At 32.5% G+C, this 25,209-nt stretch overlaps 1 protein-coding gene across 1 annotated transcript in view; it reads left to right on the plus strand.

The window, feature by feature from the left end:
* LOC121120521 (peptidyl-prolyl cis-trans isomerase F, mitochondrial) overlaps positions 1–25,209 on the plus strand; it is an 82,685-nt gene that overhangs the window by 37,501 nt on the left and 19,975 nt on the right. The window contains exons 3-4 of the mRNA XM_040715403.2: positions 18,734–18,922; positions 24,491–24,725. Coding sequence (XP_040571337.1) covers positions 18,734–18,922; positions 24,491–24,725 — 424 coding nt within the window. The remainder of the gene's footprint in view (positions 1–18,733; positions 18,923–24,490; positions 24,726–25,209) is intronic.

Consider the following 25,209-nt stretch of genomic DNA (forward strand, 5'->3'; position numbering starts at 1 on the left):
TACTCAACTTTTTCTTTCCTTCGCATACAGCTTAACTTAAATTTTGAATAATTTTGTAACCTGCCTAAATGTGAGTGATGGTATGATTCCAGGGAAAAAATTCCAATGCCGATTCTGAAGCGATTCCAGTAAAAATTCCTGATTAATATTTTAAATAATAGTTAAAAAATACCATTTTTGCCATTAAAAGAAGACTGCTAGATCAGAATCCAGGTGAACTCTACTTTTATATGAGGGCTGCAATGGAAAAAGAGGAGACAAGAGAATATGTAAGAACAATTTGAAATCCTATACTAACAGCGAAACAAAGGTATACAAAGTACGGAATAGGGTGTGGCCTCTACTTCACGCCGAGAGTATTTCACGATGAGCAGAGCCTCCGTAGTTACTGTAATGAGATTACTTCAAGGAGTGCAAAAGAATAGAAAAAGTGGTGGGAGTCCTGGCAGAAGGTATTCTCCAGAATATTGGGTAGCACGAACTACTAAGGCTACTTGCTGGACATCCAAATGTGGCTTTGAAGATAGCATCCAAAGCAGTGGCAATGTGCATGTCTTTATATAACTTGTGATATTGTTTATTTATATAATTAGTTTAATAATTAATTTATCGGAACCTTATTTAGAAATCAACGAAACCTCCACTCTTCAAATTGTATTTCCAAATATTTTATAACTCCTCGTGTGGTTTTTAATTGTTTTAACGGACTTTCAGTAATTTATGTGTGTACATTATTGATTGTACATTTTCTATTTCTCTCCAATAATCATTTACCAGTAATGTTGGTGTGGAATAAAAAAATGTACTTAAAATCTAATAGATCTGTTGTGCAAAGTGACTGATAGCACAATCAAAATGCCCAAATACTTTTTCAACGCCCGGTTTATAGTTCTACTTGATATATTCCCCGGACTCTGTCCGTCATAAGCATTAAAGAGAATTTCATATTTTACGTAATACATAGAATATGGAATGTGAATATATTTATTTATTCAGATACTATAAAGAAACATTGGCCTTCACTTTGTACTCGGAGTTATGAACAGAGCCAAACTAAACAAAAAAAGATATTTTAAATTCCTTTTGTTTATTCATTCTATATTGTATCTGAAAGAAAGGAAACTTGAATAGATATGTGGCCTGTCAAAATAAAAGCAAGCTATAAGGATTTTTTTTTTTTCTAAATTGAGTTTGTATTACATTTGTATTCTTCTTTATTCTTTGTTTCTATCAACAAGGATTATTCTTATTAAAATAGATATATTTTATTTGAAATCGGCCATATCAGGGCCAATATCGGTCCCTTAAGTCCGATATAGGTTCTAAACTATAGCTAAGATTCTTAAGTAACTTAACAAATCCCATAATTTTAAATAAAAAGCCTATATGTGATCAAAATATATTTATGTCCGAACGAAAGTTGTATTATATTCACTGTCGCAATAAAAAAATTGGAAATTGATTAGTTCTCTATTTGGGGCTAATTAAGTTTGGTATATAAAATAAAGATTTTAAACTCTAGATAATTTTATTGCGTATATTTACTTATATTTACCATAAATTTGAATACAGGCCCTATTATCTTCTCAAATAGGTTTAAGAAATTAACCATTTTTCCAAGCACAACTTCATCATGATTCTCAATAAAGAAAAGTAGTAAGACAGTGAAACTGTAAATAAGTAATTTTGTTCACTGTGGCCACCCTTGGCCTCCACGGTTATGTCAATCCTAGGCCTGAAGGCCTTCAATGTCTTCTTCACGTATTACTCTGACATGGTAGCTCAATCTTTCTCCATGACAGCCTTTAGGAAATCCACGTGGGAGGTGGCACATACTATCATTTCGAGAGCACCCTAACTCCCATAGTTCAAAGGGTTGCAGTCTGTTGAAGATGGATGTCACATTGACGAGGAAAAAGTCTGTAAGTGTATACTATTTCCCAATTGTATTTGTCCTCAAGAAGAAACATTCCTAGAGCAGAAAAGACCTTCATAACAGATCAAAGAACAGAAAGGGAAATAGCTATAAGTGGATTAGACACAAAATCAATTAAGATTATATTAGTCACAATTGAAAGATGAGAAATAAAACATAAATCTGGGAGTTCTGTATGGTCTTGATCCTATACCTGAATGCCTTGCAGTTCTTCTTCACGTATTCCTCCGACAATTTCAGTCCACTCCTTTTCCACAGCAGCCTTCAGGGGATGCACATTTACATGGGAGGTGTTATAGGCCTACCTCTTGATGGTAACCCAGATCCCATTTTTCAGTTTTTTGAACTATTTTGACCTCTCAAGGCTCTTTTTGTTATCCTTCAGCTTTTTAACTTCAGTTATAAAACCTTTGGAGCAGGAAACAATATGTAGGTTCTCGTCATATCTCATTCCTACATCAAGTACCAATGGCGCAGGATTTATTTTGGCCTCCATCTCAGCTTTCCTTAGTCTGATGATCAAATTTGTTTCGGAAGAATTTTTGTTTTTATTGTTAATTTTAGAGGACAATACCGTTACATTATTTTGTTAGTCAATGAAGTTTTCCAACGTTTCAAACACGATTCCCTGGTACACACTGTCCGTTAGGGCGGTTTCCACTTTGTTCGAATTACGATTACAATTAGTTTGGGATAGTTGGGATTTGGTAGGGAAATAACCTATGCAAAATCTCATTTTCCAACTTTTCCATCTTTAAGTAGCACATCATCTAGTTCATAGTTTGAAAGTGGACAAAAGTTCTTTACTTCGTCAATAAAGATTAAAATATAGCATTAATCCTTATTTTACATTCATTAATAATGATTGACATTATTCTAACATATAAAATAGATTTATAAAGGTTTTTTCTAAAGCTAAAAGCTTCTAAAGCAAAAAGAGAGAATAAAATTTTAAAAAATTGAATTTTTCCTTTCTTAAAATGTAAAAAAGATGCGCCCTATACACGGCCACGTGTTGAGATACCAAAAGTAGGGAAAAGTTGTTTCTCTAGGTCTTAGTGGCAAGATGAAATGGAGCTCCTTTTTGAGTGAAAACAAAGTTTTTCTCGAGCTCTTCTGTCCCTCAAGGAATTACTTTCTTAGCCAAAAGTTCGATGTAAGTATATCTGCATTCAGCTGCTCCTTCCTCTCTAAAAAAATGGGAGGGCTGACTCTACAACGAACAAGACCGGAGTTGCTTTTTGTTCTGGAAACACGTCTCACGGAAGCTGACATGAGGTCCTTGGATATGGCCATAGGGCATATCCCGCGTGAGAGAAGCTTCAAAATTTCCTACCTTTCTGGCTCCATTTGACTCTTTCTCGTTTGTTTTAAAATTGTTCTGCATTAAAATTTAAATTAAGTGTACCAAGTGTAGATAAGATCAACTCTGTGCCTAAATGAACTACAAAATATAAATGTAAGTTTCTTATTTTCTGGATTTTTGTACATGGTTTTTTTTATGTTAACACACCCCATATATAAATGATATAAACTTTTTAAGGAGAAGGATTCCAACTTACTCTTCACATTAAATGTTCCCTCCATTAAAGGCAAATGCCTTAATAATAAAATAGCATTTTTTTTATTTGCTCTAGGAGTACTTAATTTTTTTAGTAAGCAGAAATAGAAAGGGAAAGAGGTAAGGCTGAAGTGTTTGTAAATAATTTACTTTATACCATAGTGAAAGTGGATCAGCATCTTATTAAATATCCCCTGATATTAACTCCTTTCTAAATGCATGGTTTTTTCATTAAAGGATATGTTTCTTTGTGTAGGTTTTAGCAAGGTTGTGCCTTTATTGGTCAAGCGGTTCCGGTTCTTGAGCTGCTAGAACCGGGATCGAATATTTTGCACCAAGAACGGTCTCGGTTCTTGCTCTTTTGTTTCTATATAGAAAAAAAATCCAATATAAATTATGAAAATATATTAGCTTCAATCAATGTGTTAATTTTCGGACGGTGTAGACAAAAGAGGGAGGGGTAGATTAGATCCAGGTACGCTACTAAGCTTGTTGGGCCCTATAATATGATAACTATAATATTTGTTAAGGCAGGGGTTGTCTAAGGTAGCAGCTACCCTTTTTGTATGTAATATCTTTTCATGGGAAAATAATTTTCTAGGTCCGTCCCTTGTTTTAAGTGTTTGTTACAAAACTGAGATTGTATAAGAAAGAATCGAGAGTGAAAACTGGAACCGAGACCGATAAAGCTGAACCAGGATTGATAACTTTGAATTGAAAGCACCGAGACTGGTATGGATTTAACTGCTGAACCAAAACTTGGCACAACCTTGGTTATTAGTGTTGATACTCGGTCCTAGATCGATTTCCCCCCTGGTTCGATCATAATTAGTGTTTGATCAGTAAAAAAAACAAACTATAACGAATACATTCCTAACAGTCTGCACAAATAAAATTTGTAAGTCTGCAGGCCAGTCCTTATCGTTCTTTTATTGAAAATATAACAGCTACAATAACATAGTACTAACTACGTTCTTTCACCACCTATTGAAGTTTTATAATAACCAGTTTCAATGAGACAATAGACCTGAAGTTTAATTAGGAGCTGATTGGCTATAACATAGTAGCAAAAGGTTAGCCAGCCTTACTTTGGCCAAGGGGAGGGATAAGTCACATTGACAATGGTCAACCATTAATCTTTTTCTCAGACTTAGTTAATGCCAAATTGATGATTTATTCTATTTTACCATCATTGGCCTTAAAGATGGTGACAAGCCTATTGCAAAGAGAGTTGCAAGTAATGTTTGGGTCCATGGCAGCCCACTCTTCGTCAAAGGTGGCTTTCATTGCTTTAACGTTTGGATGAGGAATACTACAGGCCCTATTCTTGATGTGTGGCCAGACAACTAAGTCTAGGGAATGGATATCCTGACTCTATGGTGGCCACATTTTAGTGTTACTATTTTTTTAGTGGACATATCTTTCCATTACTTAATTTTATAGGAATTGAATTTTCAATTTTGGAATTGTTTTAATTAATTTATGGATAACCTTTGAGCATAATTTAAAAAAAACAACTGAGTGAGTTATTGAGTTGTTGAAGTGAAGTGTAGTAACATTTTAATGGTGTTTTATGGATTGTATCTTTTTTTAACACGTCAGTAACCCGAACTTTCTTTTTATGATGCGTGACAATCTAGTTGTAGAAGTAGTAGCAGGGGGGGGGGGCACGAAGTTTTATCATAGCTGACTGGACAACGTTCTCGGGAGAAATTATTATCTTGAACTCAAAGTAAGTAAGTTCAATACTTGGTCGTTCCTAGAGAAGGAAATATGCTTAATGTATTTGGACTTCAAAGGTAATTCCTTGGTTAGATGGAGTAAATGTAATACTGTAGTGTTTAATGAGTGCAACTCCGTCCGATCAATGAAACGAACATTAAAAAAATTTCAATTAGTTACTTCAATTTTTAATCTATAAAAGACGACTTTTTCAATGTAATTTTCATACTATGAAATTTAAAAAATTATTTAACGCAAAATACTCTTTTGATAACAAAATAGACAACTAACAACAGTATTTGTCAGATTTGGTTGTATAAGTATTTTAAAATAATCAGGTTTGCCCAAATCAAGTAATTTGAACCAGATTTATTTAGGAAACACCAAGATTTTGAAAACCTTTGCAGAATTGCATATGAACTAATCATCCGCAATCATAAAGTATGATATGTGGGCAATTAAATTTTGTATCTTTTTGTATAAACTAATTATCCTTCTAAAACCTCCGAATGAAAAGTAATTTAAAGTTGGAAAAAAAAAGAGAAATCTGCAGGAGTTAATGTAGCTAAATTCGGTCTGTTCTGTGTATGAACAATGAGGATCATACCATAAGATGAAAATCAAGTATAGAAAGGACCTATTTAAAAAAAGAAATTGAAAATCAACATGGCAACCCTGCCAATCTGAAGAAGGAGGAGAAAAAGAAGTATGCTCAGCTGTGATCTGAGAGGAAGGAGAAAAGGATATAAACAAGGACATTTTGCTAGGATTACTCCAATGTCCATCCCCAAATTATGATCTGAGTTCAACAAGGACTTACAATTATAACTCCGCAACGAATCCTCCGGGTTACGCTCTGTCTTTATGAGCACTCACAAATGTTCAATCAGGTTTTGAATATAATTCAGTTTATGTAGAAGATGATGTTCACTACACAGGAATTAAATAATAACTACAACTGGTAAGGATAAGAAAATCCCTTCTTTATATATTTCAAATTATAAATTAACGGGCCAGCAAAAAATATATTTTATTTTTTTCAATGGTATCACCTATCTGATATGATTTTCAAAACTGTATTGAACGAAACATTTAGTATTTAATATCACTATGAAAAAAAAAAAAAAAACTTTTTAAATTATAAAACTTATTTTATAGTCTATTGGAGAAAAAAAGTTTTACTCCCGTACACTGTAAAAAAGTAGTACCTGCCTGAAAAATTCTTCAAATAAAAATTAGATTACTCTGAGATATGGGTATCGTTGTATTTTTTGATATTTTGTACATTTTAGTATTTTTACAAAATAAATTATTTATTTCACAAAAGGATGTATATAACTGACTAGGTAATTTTTTACAAAATATAACATAGATTAATATACAGCTCCATCACCAACATATATTTACTTACACGCGTATATTGAGTAGAAAAATCCAGAAACAATTCAATTCTTGAAAAAGGTTTTTTTTTTAGAACTTACATATTTATTTAATTTTTTTTTCTTCCTTTGATCTATATACTTAAGTTTTTCTTGTGTTCTAGAAAACTCATTGTAGGTACCTGATACATGGATATGTAAATAGTTTGAATCAACTTTATCATTTAATCTCTTTTGAATAGGTTTTTTTTTTGGTTAAAAACATTTTGTTTTTAACAGTTAATGCTATTGGTTGTTAAAATAAAGTAATGTCTCAGATTACGATTAATTAAGTTACAGTAGAAATGAGAGAAAAACTTTATATTGCAAGTACAATTGTAGTCTCAAGTCTTTGTTCTCATTTTGAGTCCTGGAATCTTTTCATCGGATCCAATTAAAATACTCAAAAAATAAAATATTAATTAAAACAGCAGTTCTCAACCTTTCTGATACCGTGACCCCTTGGTAACATTTGCCAAGTTGGAGTGACCCCAAGGAAACAGAACTACCGGATGGGAACTTCTTATACATCTAGGAGAAAAAAAAGAAAATGGTCTTCTTATACACTTAAAAAATCTTTATCGTATAAATAGCCAATGTCACATTGATTATTTATATTTCTCCGCCATTGGCCTCACAAATGGCGACAAGCCTCTTGTGAAAAGAGTTGCAAATATTGCGAATGAAATTATGGTCCCTGACAGTCCACTATCCGTCGACAGAGGCCTTAATGTCTTTAACGTTCGGGTGACGGATGCTACAGACCCTCCTCTTGACTCTATGGTGGCCACATTCTCTTGTCCCAGGAAGCGATGCTGTAAGCTAAGAAGGTAAGAGATATAATTGCAGTGTGAGCGGGGCCACATCTTGCTGAAAGACAACGTTACCGTCGGGTAAATAGAAGAGCAGGTTGGCTCTGAAAACGTTGATGTACATGACTGCCGTGAGCCTGTAACCCTCTTGGAACCAGATCATGGATATCCTTGAGGGAATCCGCATTTTGATGATTTTTTTTTGTGGAAACCTCTTTACTTTCTATAATTTCGTTGTGGTCTAGCCTCTTCTTAACATTTAGCCATTCCTATCAGCCTGACCCCCTCTGTTTGAGTGTGACCTGCACGAAGAGGATTTGATGCCCTAAGCCTTGAATATAGCTGAGATGACATTTCTCGTCCGTTTAAAAAAATATCAAAAGAAGGGGATGCTTGAGGTTCATAGTTGCCTATAAAATGACATACCGTTCTATTTTCCACACCCAAAACCTCTCAAATCCATATAATAAAAGTAAGTAAGTTTCGAGTTCCTCCCGATAGTTGATTTAATCCTGGTTCGTTTCATTTTTTTCCGATTAATAGTGACGGTGGTTTTAGACAAGGATAATGTATTCAATTCGTTAGCATATTCAGCTCCTAACATAATTCGACAGTAACAGCAGAAATGGTATGCATTTTCTTGGCTTTGGCGATTATGAGAGCCACCAAATTTGAAGATTCAATGGCTGCCATATTTTGCTGTTGGTATTTGTAGCCAAAATCAAGCCTGCTTTTTTTTTTACATCATTAGCTTTGTTCTTAAAATACTGGACATTAGATCCCGCAACGTTAGGATGTTTGCGTCAAAATGGCGTTTCATGGCTGACATTATGGTTTTTCAATTCCTGCTTCAAAAATAAAAGTAAATTTTTTTTTTGGAAAGATTTAGACAAGAATACAACAAAAGGACTTATACCTATAACTTCAATAAATCAATTCTTCATTCCTATTAATCGTCCAATCAATAATATTAATACAATAATAGTTAGAGTGGTAGAAAATATGACTTGCTGGTAGGCTAAAAGACTTAAAACTAAAAATGGAATCCTAACCATTTCATTATTAGATTACCTACAAGCTGCTTTGAACAAAGGAAAATGAATGCAAATCCACTTCCTTATCAATTATAGAACAAAGGCTCTGTTTCCGACATCAATTCTACTTTGAGTCCAAGAGAGACTTACACTCATAAATCCCCAACAAATCCTGAGCGTTACTCATCGTCTTTCATGAGCACACACATTAGTTAATATTTTACCATGAGATATTCCCTCCCATAGAGTGAAAGCATAGGGATAACAGCTTTAGAAAACAAAAAATAAAAACATAACTTTTATTCGACATCATTTCATACATACGTGGCGTTCAAAAAGTCTTTGACCACCAATAGGGCGACTATTTAAGAGGATTTGCAAATTTCCATCTAAATTATTTTATTTATGTTAACTACATTGTGGAAATACTTCGGGCCTCCCCAGTCGCCTGATCTGAGTACTTTGGACTTTTCTATATGGTGGCAAAATAAGTAAAAGGCCTTTAGAATCCGCCGCACCACATCCCTAATCTGAAAGCCTCTGTGGAGTCCCATTGGAAGAGAATATTCAGGATTTATATTACTAAAGTATTTGCTGCCCTCCGATCTCGTTTAGAGTCCGTAATTGATGATGGTAGAAATCAATTTCGTAAATAGTAATCTTCAGAATGTTTGAATACAAAAGTAGAGGGTTGATCTTATCTAGAGTTACACATTATATAATTTTCCATTTTTTTAGAGTAAAATTTAAAGGGGAGGTTTTGAGAGGGCATTCATCATCTGAAAATAGTGCTTCACAACAACTTTTTATAGAATCTGTGAGCCCTCAGACGAGGCCTAAATCCCTTGCAGGTCTTGACTTTGTAGTCAAACTTGAGCTGCTTGGTCCACTTGTTTTTGATGGCACCCTCTAGAGACTTGAAACTCCTATGAAGAGTAGCGCACACCCTTTTCTCTAGAGTATTCCTAGTGGTCCGTGTCTGGAGAAGAAGTCCGCCGCATGTGGTGATTCCAAAAGTGCGGAAAGTTGTGATGCCACCGAGCTTGAGTGAAAACAAAGATGTTCTACAACTTTTTGTGGCCCAGTTTAGCATTCTCTTATCCAGAAGTTCGATCTAAGCATCTGCATTGGTTATTTGTATCTTAATCAATGTGTTTAATGGCTTTTAAACACCCTGTATATACTCCCATGTAAGGATATGAAATATACATATGTGTACTTGTGTTAAAAGATATTAAATTATGATCAATATATTTATTATTATATTACAACTTTCTCCTTTAAAATCCTTTTCTCTTGTAGCTATGGTTTTCTATATAGTTATATCCCTCAAAGAACATAGAGGATTATTATAATATATAATATTTGGTTCCTCTTTCTACGTATCTTAATTAGGATGGTTTGTTTTTCAACTTCTCTCGATTTTTGATTACGGCTAGTACGGAATAATGTGGTTATAAAATAGGTGCTAGGTGTCCCTGTAAAATTTATCTCTCGACATTTCATTCCCGCTTTGAAAAGGGATAGTTAGTGAAGTCATACGGTTTATGTTTCTAACCCACTTGTAGTTTTTGTGTAGGGTTGTAGAAGGAGAGCTGAGAACTCGGGAATCGGTACTGGAGATGAGTGATGAGTCATTGATAACTAGTGACAGATGGGAGACGGATGTAAATGATTTATGGTGTTTATACCTTGGGAAATAGAAGAAGAAGAAGACTAATACTGGGATTTACTTCTATTTCCCAAGGTATAAGTATCATCCACGGATGGGAATTCCATTGTTACTTACTAATAAGATTTATTATGACGTCATTTCTAATCCATAAACACATTTAATCATTATTATGCGTCTCCCATCCATCACTAGTCATCACTCATCTCACGTGGCGATTACCACTGCCCAGGCATCCACTAAAAAAATCCCTCTATGAAATGTCCAAGAATGAATTTTACAGGAAAGGAATTCACTGGGAATGAAATTACTGATCTCGTATAAAATAAAAGTTGAAAGTTTTTATTTTTTGTGGACTTCTTCCTCACCAGACCGGAATACTCTTGACAATGGGATCTGGGCAATGTCGAAGGAAAGCCTGTGCCATCTCTCATTGGAATATAGATGCCCCAAAGGGTGCCGTAGAAAAGGAGTGGGTTGACATTTTGGAAGAATACGTAAAGAAGACCTGCAAGACCTTCAGGTATAGAATCGAGGCTAAGGGTGGTCAGTTTGGAGTGTACGCTATTTTATAAAGTAAACCAAATTCAAAATTACCAAGGATCACGAGATGTGTTTAGTATTTTTGGAAATCACCTCCCAATTTTTGTAGGCTTTTTCTACCATCCAAAACCGTTACCCTCCATCCTATCAAAGTTCCAGTCTACCAAAAGTACTTCAAAATGAAATCAAATTAAAAAAAGAATTAATGTATAAGAAAAGAAAAAAATTGTTTTATGAATTTTTTTAAATTTCTTTGTAATCTTTTCCACTTTATTACGTTGTCCGTTTTGTAATTTAAAACTCATGAAGCAACTACAGGGCACACAAATATAAATAAACAATTATAGATTTTCTATTGAATCCGCAATTTATATTATTAAAATTTTTATAAAGCAAGATACAACTGGGCATAAACATGCATAGTTTTTAAATATTTGAAATCTCAGTAAATTAATTCATGAAATCATTCCTTTTGAAAGTTTTTATTTGATCTTGATTGATTTGTAACAATTACATTTTGTGTTTTTTCTCTTGATCATATGGTTTATGGGATTTTTTTGTTGATTATTTGTTTACTTTACATTAATGAACTAACTTTAAAAAAACATATTTGAATACTATGAAACTAAACCAAAAGTGTCAAAATCTTATAAAGCTCTCAAATTTCAAATTTTGCATGGAAAACTGACATTTGTGGCTATCAAAGGAAGTGTACCAGACAAAGACGAATATTTATATAATTGTTTTAGAAGAGATCAACAATACTTTGTTCAGATTTGTCAGATTGTACAAAAAGGGCCACATTATGTACCTGAAAATTTTCAGGAATAGTGGAAAATACAAGATGGAGGATCACTTCCTCTACCCTTTTAAGATCTTGCGTTCAAAAATCCATTAATGAAGCTTAAAAGAGTTGTTAAAATGATTTTAAATGTCTATGGTCCTACATTCCATCATATAAAAGATTCCTTGACATCAAACACGGATCGAAACCATTTTTATTTTCAATAAATCAAGCAAACCAGCATCTCAACTCTGAAGAAATAAATTAAAAAATCGGTCTCATTTAAGACAAACTCCTACTTTGCACATCCAGAAAATGTCCTTAAACGTCCCTTGTTCGATTCAAAAACCATAGGACTAGAAAAAAAAACAAAAAAAAACTATATACACCTTCTTAGAAGATCATAAAAGAAGATATAAATTGATCGGTTTAAAAAATGCCTGTCAAAGTTTTCTACTGAAAAAAAGGAAAAATAAATATAATAGCCCTATTTGATTTTTGAAAAAAGTTCAAAAACCAACCGCCCTAATATCTTCTATATACATAACTTCTAAGAAAGAATTGTAATAAAAAGATTGTAATTTTTAAACCATTCTTTCATCGTTATCAACAAAGTATGAAGCAGCATTCAAGGTTAAAAGAATACACAAAATAAGTAGGCAGCACACAATGAAGACGTCCCAATATGTCTAAGAAAATATAAAAATAAATTTTCACATGACATGGGAAATAATTAATCATTATGATGAATTATTTCCTCATGAAGGAGATAATTATGATTGTTGTTTGAGTTTTCTAGTCAAGGAGTGCTCTATGGATGGAACATATATTTTTTATTTCCCTGTTTTTGCCATTAGTTTGAACAATTAAATGTGGGCTACTACATTCACTGGATATGAAAATTGCGTGCATTTTGGGCATGCTAAAATAAAAAAATCAACATAGCATCTAGGACAATTCAAAATATGTTTTATGAGGAGAACAGCTAAGATATATAATGGAATCGACGTAGCTCAATGGACAAAGAGCTCTGGAGAATGTATTCTATTGAACTCAATGAACTTAAGTTCGCACCCCGGTCATTCCTTGAGATATCAAAACACATTATGTATATGGATTTCAAAGAAAATTCCTAGGCCAGATGAAGTAAATTACTTATATTTAATCAGTGCAACTCCATCTGACCAATGAAAGAAAATTAAAAAAATAAAAATACAAGACAAGTACAAAAGATTATTAGGTTGACAGGAGAGGTATTTGCGAGCTGGTTTGTACCTCCGATCCGTGACATCACTAATGGAAACAGCAATGTAATATGTAAGAAAACCAATGAACCAATAAGATGTTGTTGCTATATGAATAAAGATTGTACTATAAAGTAGTAATTATTTTTTCTAGTAAAAATTATATGTTGATTCTGTTTTAGCCTATCTACGTTTTTGCCTAAGGGTTATCAAATATCGAAAAAAATATACACATACATACTTAAATAATATTAAATATTAGGATGAATATATGTAGTGGAACTATCAATGATATTAAAAAGTTGGAAGACAATATGACTACCACCTTTCTGTTTGATAAAAATACATACAGAGCATATAAGGTGGCATTCACTTTGGTGCACTCTCTAAGGCAAGCGTAGGTACTTAGGAGCTGTTTATTTCTTTTTTTGCTAGACTGCTTGTTCAAACTTGCACCAGTTGAAAAAAAATGGAATCAATATACGAATTTGTTGTCCCAAACATTAAAAAAGGTATGGAACCCTCCTTGAAATCTGCGTCAGGAGTGAAAACATAACAGTTGCTTGAACTCTGGATCTCTGTGAGACGTTCATTCGTCAGGTACGGAGAGAATTGGAGCCCTCTAAAGGACTTTTCTTCCAGCCAGACCTCGAAATTTAATAAGTATCAAATGGTTGCTAGACAATTTTGATAACTTCATTTTGTCAGACTTTTGGCTTCCAAACTCACTGGATCTGATTTTTTTTATGTGAGCGTGATCAAAGTATAATCCAACCGAACCCTCCGCAACATCAAAGACAAACTTATGAGTCGGATCAAGAAGGAATTTTAGGATTTGCTAAGAGATCGAATGGCATAGGCTTGCTTGCGCCTATGGTCTTGTATTGGGACTTTAATTGATGCTGGAAGTTTAATATTATATAAAATGCATCGGAATCTCGTTTTATTTTTTCATTTTGTTGGAGAGAAAACTATGTTATGAAAAAAAAAAAAACATTATCGCGGCACAGATAGATTGAGCACCCTATATATCTATGAAGTACGTCAAACTTTAGGAAGGTAAAGTAATGCTACACAAAATGGAGCCTGGAAAAAACTTTTATAATCTTTCATAAATTTAATTTCATTCATTTCTATCAAAAAAAGTAGAGTGGACATTCAGCAGAACGTAAACCCCTGAAACAATTTTTTCTCAAAGTTATCAACAAATAACGGTTCTTAGTACTTTTACCTGAAATATTTCGCCTTAAAGTCATTTTCCTTCAAGGATATTTCACCTTTAAATATAAATAAATGAGGTACATACACCGTATTGTTTATTTTTGCCGACATTGATGTTCTCCTTGACCGATATATATTTGATCTAAAATCTAATTATCAAGATGAAGTGTTGAAGACGTCAAAATTGTTTAAAAATTGTGAAGATGGACATATAATACCAAGGTTTCCATCGGTATTCTGAACGCCTACAAATTCAATAATTAAGCAAGGTTGAGTGATTGAAATATATTCATATTTTGATATATTAAAGCATAAACAATTAGTTGCGAAACAAAACAAACCTGAGCTCTATGGCTTACGTACGAGTCGAGAAAATGAAACTTGAATGTGATCGATAAATTTCTATACACGCACAGCTAGCAGTTGGGCATCTCCCGGACCATCGTCTAGGCCGTCAGCAAGTCTGAAGCGTAGGGGAGGAAGAAAGGTTTTGTCAAAAAGGCCTAATTAGGTACAGAAGGGTTAAAATAGCATCCAGGGCCAATCCCCTCATGTGCATGAGGGTTTATGCAGGAGATGTAGGGGTTTCACAACAGACTGTCCAGAGAGCTATAAATAAACTGGGTGGAAAGTGCCTTTGAGGGTGAAGAGGCTTCTGTTGAAAGAAACACATCTCCCTCCGTTGCAAGACTCTTTTGAATGAGTCTTTAAGTTTTTTTGAACTCTTTTTTCAGACTTTTGTCCCCCTACAGCCATTATGTCAAACCCCTTGACTACATCTATTAAGGTGCATGTTGGATGAAGGACTGTAGTGTCCGTCATGCAAACTCCGAGGCCCTCAAAGTATTTGAAATTATGTGTGACCTTGAACTTTGACCTTAACCTCTCAAAATTTAATGTGCGCGAATATCTCAATCAAATCATTTTAAAAATTAATGACCTCTTACTGATAACATTTATAACCTTCCTTCATTGTGTCACTAAAATCGATTTTTTAACTTTATCTGGAATCCTGTGTTAAAATTATAATCTAAACATTTTATGGGATCTTGACCTTTGACCTCTCAAAATTGAATGTTGCCTTACGGTTAACATATATAACCTTCCCACTAAGTTTTCAGGGAAATAGATCATAACTTTCACTAATCCTGATTACAAACAAGCGAACTGAGGCGGAATCATCAACTATAACTTCGTTGGCGGAGGTAATTATTTAGGTTAAAATAATTAAAAATTTATTGCTTCTTTATGAAAAGGGACACCTAATATTTTTATGGAGAGGCGTCTGCAGGATTATATCTTGAGGGAGCCTAATTTTTGTATTTTTTTTTTTTTGATAAAAGAATAAAAAAATTAATTTTTTTTTTGAAAGAAAGAAAAATAAACATATATAAAAAAAATCAAAAATCCACAGCTGTTCACATAAAATTAACATTTTTGGGGAAAAAAAACTTTTAAAAAAAATTTGAAAAATAGAATCATAAAAATTAGATTTATTGAGAGAAAATTTCAAAAATCCACAGCTATTCAAACACAAATGTAAAAATTTTGGACAAAAATCAACAGCTATTTACAACAAATTTAAAAAAAATTGTAAAAAAATTCAAAATCAATAGCTTTTTACAAAAAATTAAATTAAAAAATATATTTTCTAGTAAAAAAATATTATATAGTATACAGACTGTCCAGCTTACCTCCTGCGGACGCCCCTGCTAAGTATCTCAACTCCTCACATAAAATTGATTTTAAACCCTATAATTGATCAAAATAAATCTATAATTCAGGCTATACCTGTTATAATATAAAAGACCATATTACACACTTCTCTCTTTTTTCAATTTTTATTCAATATTGCTTTTATGTTAACTCACTATTTTTTCTTTTTTTAAATATCCAATAATGTTAACTTTAATTTAATGCATTAATTTAAAATAAGGTTTTTTGGCACCCATATGATGGCCTTTGAAAAAGAAAATTGTTTTATTATACTTTAATATTAAAATATATGTACAGTGTGCCGTAACATACCTTTCTTTTCTTTAATGTTCCTTTTATTGGCTAGTAAGTGGTGAACTGATTAAAATTGATAGTATTACATTACATCCATCTGACCTTGGAATCTTCCTTGAAGTCGATATACACATAGTATATTTCTTTTCTCTAGGAATGACCGAGGTGCAAACCTACGCACATTGAGTTAAGGAGAATAATTTCTCCCGATTCGATGTCTATGAGCTATGTCAATTACACCCTTTTTAAACATTTATGTGCAATCCTGTGATGAAAGTATTAGAAGGATTCTAAAGTTTTCTTGCAAATATAGTAAGTTACCATTATGCGTAGGAGTAGCGAATTAAGTTTGTTTACCGTCGAAAATATATATTGCCAATACATGGTGATATAAAACTAAACTCATTGCAAGTTGGCTAAAGATATTTTATTGGTGCATCTATGAAAATCAGTGAACTGCTTCAATATATAAAAAATATTGGAATACACATAACACAAAGGATAAGGATTTAAGAGAGCTAAAATATCTGCTATAAACTTTTGTGTTATACATGAACATTGAACTGATGCAGTTTGTCCAAATTGATTAATTGGAACCGAATTTAATCCAGAAAAATAAACCCTTTTAAAACCTTTACAAATTCGTCAATAAATAATTAGTTAATCAATTAATCATTCACAACTATTAAATAAGATTCTTTTTAAATCTAATTTTGCATTTTTTATAAAATAACTATCCTTCTAAAACCTGGTAACCTAAAGTTATTTAAAGAAAAACAAAAGAAAAACGAAAAAATTTAGGGATTAAAGTTTGGTTTATTCAGTGTATAAACAATTAAGTAACTCACATATCTGATATGTTTTTTTTGTTTTTTTATACATTGTAAAAAAAATAAATTAGTTCTAGGAAAAGAAAATTGTTTTAGTTTTCATCAGTATATATATAATGTAGAAAATATATAATAAATGTTGTAAAAAAAAGTCCAATATTTTTGATTAAAATATAACGCGTTAACAAAGATAGTAATAATTATGTAATTTAGGCCAAATATGAATAGTTTTTTTCAGTAATTTGATGCAATGCATTGGAATCGGTTATCGACATCAACTCAATAATGCCGATTCAATACTATTTGATATCATGTGGGCCGAACCAGTAAAATAATATAAACTAGCCTTTTGTGAGTGTCGCATGTTTTTTTTTTAGCAGGGAGGAAGTTAAAATTAGATAAGAGGCATAGGACGAGTATGTTGATTTTAAATATCTAATAAAAAAGGGGTTTCAAACTTTAACATGAGCCAACCACAAATTAATTGAGTCCTGACCACGTAGAGTAATTAGCTTTTTAAAGTTAAAATTTATTAACAACTCATTATTTTGTTAAATTTATGTCCTTTTTTTCCTATCCGTAATTATTCTGGCATGCTCTTCCCATCTAAAGCGACAGTTCCAAGCATCATGGTGCCTACAGGATGTTTAGTCGTTAGGATTGGAGGCATGAAATACTCGGCTGTATGTTGAGGGTCGTCTAGGTAAATCTGGACCATCTTTAACTAAATCCTAAACAATATGGAAAGTATTTAAATCGATTATTTTAGTCAAAACAAGTATTTACGATGGAGGAGACCACAAAGGAACATCATCATCAAACTGTCTTTCGCGGTACGCAGTCCAGCGTACATAAGAAAGAGATTCGGTTATCCAAGGAACACAGTCTACGACGTCTTCAACCCCTTGAAGGAGGAGGGAGCGTATATAAGGAAATCCTACAAGTCCCGGAGTGATAAAAAAACCGCTCCTAGATTCATTGTAGGCTTGAAAAGGTCCGCGAAGGCATCTCTGATACTCCATTCTGCCCAAAAAGTGCCAACTAAGCTGTGCAACAGTCTCCAAGGACATATACACTGACCTGAGGATGTAGTATATACCGTTTCTACAAGATATATATCCTTAGAGAAAAAATGAAAGCCACATGGGCTACCCATGGACGAAAAATTGCGGATAATTTGAAGTCTCATAGTAACCAAATCATATTTTTTTGAATGAAAAACTATGGACTGTCGACCGATCCCACATCATCCAGAACGGTTGGCCAAAGAGAACTGCCCCTCTAACTCACCCAATATGAATCCCATGGATTACTTCTTTTAGAGGGAGTTAGAGAGGAAGGTCTCGTCAATTCAAACAAGAGCATTGACTCCTTAAAAGCCTCCCATCAAGGTCGAGGCCTGAAAATCCTTTCGTTCTCGTATTGAATGAATGATTGGTGAAGATGGCAGACATATTGACTAATTTTTTTTTGTATTTGTATTATTAAACTTGTAAATAAAATTTCAAACCTCTACTTGTTTCCCTTATTCATTAGGATGCAGTTGAAGGGGTTCCAGATTTACTTGGACAACCCTGTATACAAGGGTATAATTTTTTATGTTAAAAATGTACTATGTTAATAATTTTTTCGTACATTATTACTAGAAAAAGTTAAATAATTGCATTCGGCGTTTGAAGATTGACTTTTCTTCTTTACTTGTACAAGTTATAATATCTCTTATGCAAATTATATCCTGTGTATGCAAATTTTCACTTGTTTTAATGAAGCCAGAGACCACAACGCTCATTTAAAATTATTGCATAAAATATTTTTTGATTAAGTGGGCTCTAAGGTACCTAACGTTAGCCTCCAGGACGACTACATTTTCAGCAATAATATTTATATACGTAAATCTTACTTTCTAAGAATTGCCAAATAATTAACAGAATATTTTATCTTTTTAGGCAAATGTATCTATGAAAAGGCCAAAAATGTGGCATGGACTTCTTGTTTAGAATCCCATGATAACGTAATGAGAAAAATCCTTCAGCTGATCAAAACAAAGGGTAAAAACATGGCTTGTCCACCAGTCAAAACCATGACCAAAACCTGCAAATTTGATCGTAAGGCTAAGAAGACATCATCTAAAGGAGGTAAGTTTTTTTTGTTGTTGTTCTTTAAGTATATTATTCTTTACTTTTTACTTCCAAAATTATTTGGTAAAAAAATATTCTCTAGATTTTCTTTTATTTCAATTTACATTTAGTTAAAATAATTTGCCGTCTAATAACATCATGGCCTCATCTAATAATGATCTTTTCTTCATGTACATCTAAAAAAACATATACCCATATAAGTCTAGAATATTAGGGCATGGTGTAGACCCCCTCCATGACTAAAAGTCTATCTACGCCCTTGTCCCTCATAACATTCAACATAAAATAATAGATGTAACAAAAAGGAATCTATTATTTTTTCCAATAGATGGCTTTAGTAATATGTATCTTGCGTTATATAAGTGTAATCGGTTTATACTATATGTAAACCGGTATAAGAGGGACAATTTTGGTTATTTAATATGTGTCCTTGCTAAATTTCAGACGGATCTGTTTGATCATTTTGATTCCATGTGGGATAGCATCGAAAACAGACTTATAAACATATGTTAGATATGAGAAAAAAAATGTGGAGATTCAGAAACTTTTAGGGGGGGACTCAAGGCCCACACCCCTGCTCGCCCAAAAAGAAAGGGCTAGCAAGCAAAATAATGGAAATGTTCGATTCCAACCGTCATGCTAGCATTCTTTTGATTGCAAAGAAGATCAAGATTAAGGGTATAAAAATTAAAATGTAAATCCATTTAAAAAATGTATTCATTTTTACAAGACCTTATACTAGAAAATTATAATAAATATTACAAACATAGTAGATTCAATTACTAAACAGATTGAATTGATTTGAGTGGATATGATTAATCAAATCATATATTTAAAAAAAAGTTAAAATGATCTATTGAAAAGTAAAAATTAAGTTTTTTCCTTTAAAGCTAAAAGATATGTCAAAGTCCATAATGATGAATAAAGAAAAAAAACACACATTTTTTAAGATTATCGATATACCCCTATCGTTGTCATTTTCAAAGTTAAAACCTTAAATCTTTATTGCAAATGACAGAATAGGGAGAAAAATTATTCACAATTAGTGTTGGATTGGTCCTATAACTGATTGCCCCATCAGTCTTTTTTATTACCGGTTCGATTTTTTATTATTATTCAACGGTAATACGGAGCAATACGTCGGTCCTTCAGTCCTAGAGCTATTCTTCACTGATAGCTAGTATTGAATAATATAAAAATGAAGAAAATAAGGAAGGATATCTAGAATCTATTATTATAAGTTTTAACTCTACACTTCCTACTTTTAACTACAAGTATCTTGTGTCTTTGATCTTTTTTTTATTTATCTTTATTACCATTTAATGGTCCTAAGGACCGATACCTCGGTCTTTCAGTACTACAGTTCTTTCTATATTTTCTATTTTCTTCAACCCTAGCTAAGTTTGAAGAATAGAAGAACTTAGAAAATATTGATTGGTAGCTAGAACGTATAATAATACGATCTAGTACTACACTTTCTACATTTATCTTCAGATATCTTGTCTCTTTGAAAGAGTTTATGAATTATGATGAAACTTCAACTACTAAATGACCTAGTTACTAGTACCTACATAATTAGAGCTTTTGTAATTAATATAAAAGACCGATAATGACCGGTCCTAGAACTTACAAATTTTATGAGGACCGGACTGAATGGGTGGCAATCTTTTTAGACCGATTCAACACTATTCATGATACAATTATGAATAGAATATTCCGATTGATCCAATATTTTAAAAAGGATTCGATGCTTTTGTATCCGTTATAATATTTGTTTTGTTTGACAGCAGATTCATATCCTACGGTTACAATATTATACAAAATTACAAATAAATTTTTATCAGTAGATTTTTAATGACAATATATCGCTAGCTGAAGAAACAGTGTATACAAGCTATCTATGTTACCACGTTGGTGGTTTTTTGTTCGATAGTTTGTTCAAACTTGTACCAGTTGAAAAAATGGATTCAATTGACGAATTCATTGTCCAAATATTTGGAAAAAGCACTGAGCCCTCCTTTGGAATTCGCACCACCGGAAGCGACAATGTAACAATTGCTCGAACACTGGGATTCAGAGAGACGTTTGTTGGCAAGATACGAGGGAATTTTGGGCCTCTAAATGTGATTTTGAGGCCACAGAAATGCGAACTAAGGTTGAAGTGACTGTGCCTGGACGCCGGAATTCGAAATGAGGATCCGGGAAGTTCATCAGGATAATTTTTTGAGAAGATGGCCCGTTAGAGTCGCTGATCCGACTCTATATTAATCGAAAACCATATTTACTACTCATACAATATGAGGATGGGGTAGGTTTTGATAAAAAAGGCAAAAGAAAGTACAAATTATAACTCCGCAAAAAATCCTCCGGATTACTCTCCGCCTTTTAAAATGCCCAAACCGATGTTTTAGGTCGTTAATTTGGTTTGTTTATTTTCATTTTTAATTCCGCATTAATGAAAAATCATTCATCGGAATCGGATAATCGGGTGTTTTATATTTGTTTGTTTTGTATTCGGGATCAGGAAAATAATATTTAATATGCAATTCTCATTCTTATATGTTACTGGTATTTAACTATTTGTTACTTTTATAAGCTATTAATAATAAATAAATGAATTTTTGCTTTTTAGTTGAAAATATAATATTTGAGATTTAATTTAATTTTTCGATTTTTTTTTTCAAGAAAATTAGTTTTCTGTTAATAGTTATATATTTTTAAAGTTTTTCTCCAGAATATATAATATTTGATTTTTTTTTTTAAACTTATATTAAAAATTTAATTTTTGAAATTTTTTGCCAAATATTTTTTTTTTTTTTTTGAGAACACTTGTAGATTTTAGAAATTTTACCCTAAAATATTTAATTTTTGGTGAATAGCTGTGGATTTTGGAATTCTTTTTAAATATCAAATTGTAAATTTAAATTTTTTTTTTTAAATTTAATATTTGAAATTGTTTCAAATAAAGAGAATTTTTGGATTTTTTTTTTTTTTTTAATTACTCCCTCCCCCAAAAAAGTATAATAATTTGGACACTCCTGATACCTAAATAGTAATTTTTAAACTATTATTTCAAATATTAAAGAATGGAAATCTTCATCGGGAATTTTTACTAGAATCGCATAGGATTTGGTATCGATATTTGTTTTTGAAATCGTCCTATCGTCCTTCAACAGTTGAATATTAATGATAACAATTTTGGAGAATATAAAAACCTATCAGATTGTAAACTAGATAAAGATCCTCCCACTTTCTAGGACAAATTTCCGTACACCTCCACTCATGACTAACAAGGACATTCACCCCCTAACCAATCATTATTGTTACTCTCTGTCTTTCATAAAAACACATGCTAGTGATTACTAAATACTAAAATGTTTCTTCCTCAAAAATAAAAAAATAATGAAAAACATATTTGCAAAATATCAAAACTCTTCTTTTTGAAAACTTATACAAAATCTCACATTCTCAATTAATATTTTATACAACTCTAATGATTATATCATTGTAAAATCCCTTTTAAACATAACGCATATGGATATTTACTAAAAGGACTATATTTTTACACTCTAATCCTACGGTAAAGACATAGATCAAATAAAAGAAATAACAAAAAATAATTATATTAAATCTCTTTCAATGTACACATGAAGATTGATAAAAGCACCACATCTTTGCCATTATCTAAGCAAATAATATGAATTATAATAAACCATTCAAGAATAAGGAAACGCTTTAGTATGTTTCATTTGATTAATTGGCTGCCGTGGATATTAGATGGAATATATTTCATGATCAAGGAATGACACTTATATTCATACAACATAATATTCTTACGTTTACACTCTCAATTATTAACCATGTGTTACTTCATGGGGTGTTTATCTACCCCACCCAGATACTGCTCAATTTTCTAAGTAATTTCTTGATTGATCAAATACTAGCGGTAGTACACATAATTGCCGCAGTAATTAGACGTAGTCTAAAAGATAAATTTATCTTTAATAATATCAAAGATAACTCCCCTGGAAATCTTCAACTTGTCACACTCACACGTAGCTATTCACAACAATAATACTTATAGCTTATAAAAGGAAATATTTTGATATTCAAGGAAAAATGACCTTTTTGAGATAAATGATCGGATGTTTGGCCGCCACTACTAGGCTTAAAGAAACCATATCCTTTTTTATGCCATCAACAAATCGCATAGTGGCTGATGTATGACCTCATACGCTACACGAATTCCATCTTTGAGGTCTGTAATCGACGCTGGGCTGTTGCTGTAGACCTTATCTTTCACGTGGTCCCAAAGGGAGAAGTCGTAAGGTGTTAAATTACAAGATCTTGGTGGCCAATTGCGATCACATCTTCGAAAGATAGCAGGATCCCGAAACTTTTCCTGTAAAAGAACGATGGTTTCGTTGCTTTTGTGGCTCGGCCTGCCGTCTTGTTAAAAAAAAAGTTGTCCAGATTAATACCATCCAATTCCAGCCATAAAAATCATCTCTCTCTAATGCAATCTATTCACTTTCACTGTTGTTCCAATTTATTTTCGAAAAAGAAAGGTACAATAACCCCGCCGGGCCAGAAACCGCACTAAACAGTTACACGTTGAGAATGGACAGGCTTTTCAATACTACATCTTGGATTTTCCAAGATGTAGATGCGACAGTTTTGCTTGTTGACGTAGCCATCGAGGTTAAAATGGCACTCAACAGTGAAAATGATTTTTTTATAGTGAATTTTAATAATTTCAAAGCATTGTTGAAGTGTGTATCGTTCCAATTTTATTTATGGTGTAGTTTGTACCTGTCAAGTGTTAACAAATTAGAGCTTCAAAAGTGACAAGATCTACCAAAATAGTGGGGTATTCAAAATAAGACCTCTTATTGGAAACCCAATGTTATGGCGTGTTCCCTACTCAATAATGAAAGAATAGTTATAAGAATTTGAGGAAAAAAAAATTTAATATGCTGGGATAACTTATGAGTACTTTAGTCTTTAGAACACTCTTTAATAAAACCAAACAAGATTTATTGGAACATGCCAGCGTTTATATTTAATTCAAAACGTAACATATCCACAAATGAATTATAATATAATATTTCTTATCTCAAAAATATTTATATGATATATGGGCAGAATTGAGTGGGGGGGGGGACCGCTTGAACCACTTCTGTGCAACATGAACCAAAATAATATTAGCATTTTTAAATTGCTAATTTTCTTGGTCGCTTTAGATGGGTTTTTCCCTTTCAGGCAGTAAAAATGCAAATTCAGCGAATTTCTTCCTTTGAGACCTTCATACTCGATGCACAATAATTCACGACTGAAACGGCCAAGTGCACTACTGTTCATTAAGAGTTTAGAGTTTAAAATCAGAACCTTACAGCACGTTATCGTATGATCTGATGTGACTAATAAGGAACAAGATATCATTAATTTAAAAAAAGAGCCGGGAAATACAATAAATTATTTTTTCACCCACCAAATATTAATGTGTATATTTCGTGCTCACATATATTTATTATCTTTTAATATTTATTTAAATTTGTTGTATAGGGACTGCCAAGCGGCCTCATTGTCGTTTGGACATTTCAGCGGACTCCAAAGATATCGGTGCAATAGAAGTTGAACTTCGAATGGACGTTGTCCCCCTAACAGCAGAGAACTTTCGCGCCCTTTGCACCGGAGAAAAGGGATTTGGCTATGCTGGATCTACATTTCATCGTGTTATACCTCAATTTATGATCCAAGGAGGAGATTTCTCAAATCATGACGGAACTGGAGGTCGAAGGTAAGGAAATTCAATATAAATAGTTAATTAGGTTACTTACATATATTAAAAATATACTAATCTAATTTATTGAATATAAAAAGTATTCAAATTGGGAGTACTCTTCCTGCTTCTAAAATATTAAGCTAAGCTATTAATTTTTATTTTATATAAATCATATGTATTAATTAATAGTTGTACAAGATATAAATTGATCTGTAAAAATATATATGTATATATCGATAATTTTTTTTTTTTTTTTCAATATAAAATCAGCATTTTATTATCAGAACTTGATTAGTCATACATAGATAATAAATAAAAACTGCCTTAGGCGAGGACTATGTAGTATGTTACTTATTGAGTCTATCCGTAAACAAAAAAAGGGTTCCCTTTTTCACAAATTTCTCTAAAAGATAAAATTATTTTCCAACTCACTTATAGAGGCCAGTAAGAATCATCGACAAGTAGGACTTTTGAAATGATTATGCATTATGAATACGGA

The sequence above is a fragment of the Lepeophtheirus salmonis genome, chromosome 6 (assembly GCF_016086655.4).
Source record: "Lepeophtheirus salmonis chromosome 6, UVic_Lsal_1.4, whole genome shotgun sequence".
Taxonomy (NCBI): Eukaryota; Metazoa; Arthropoda; class Copepoda; order Siphonostomatoida; family Caligidae; genus Lepeophtheirus; species Lepeophtheirus salmonis.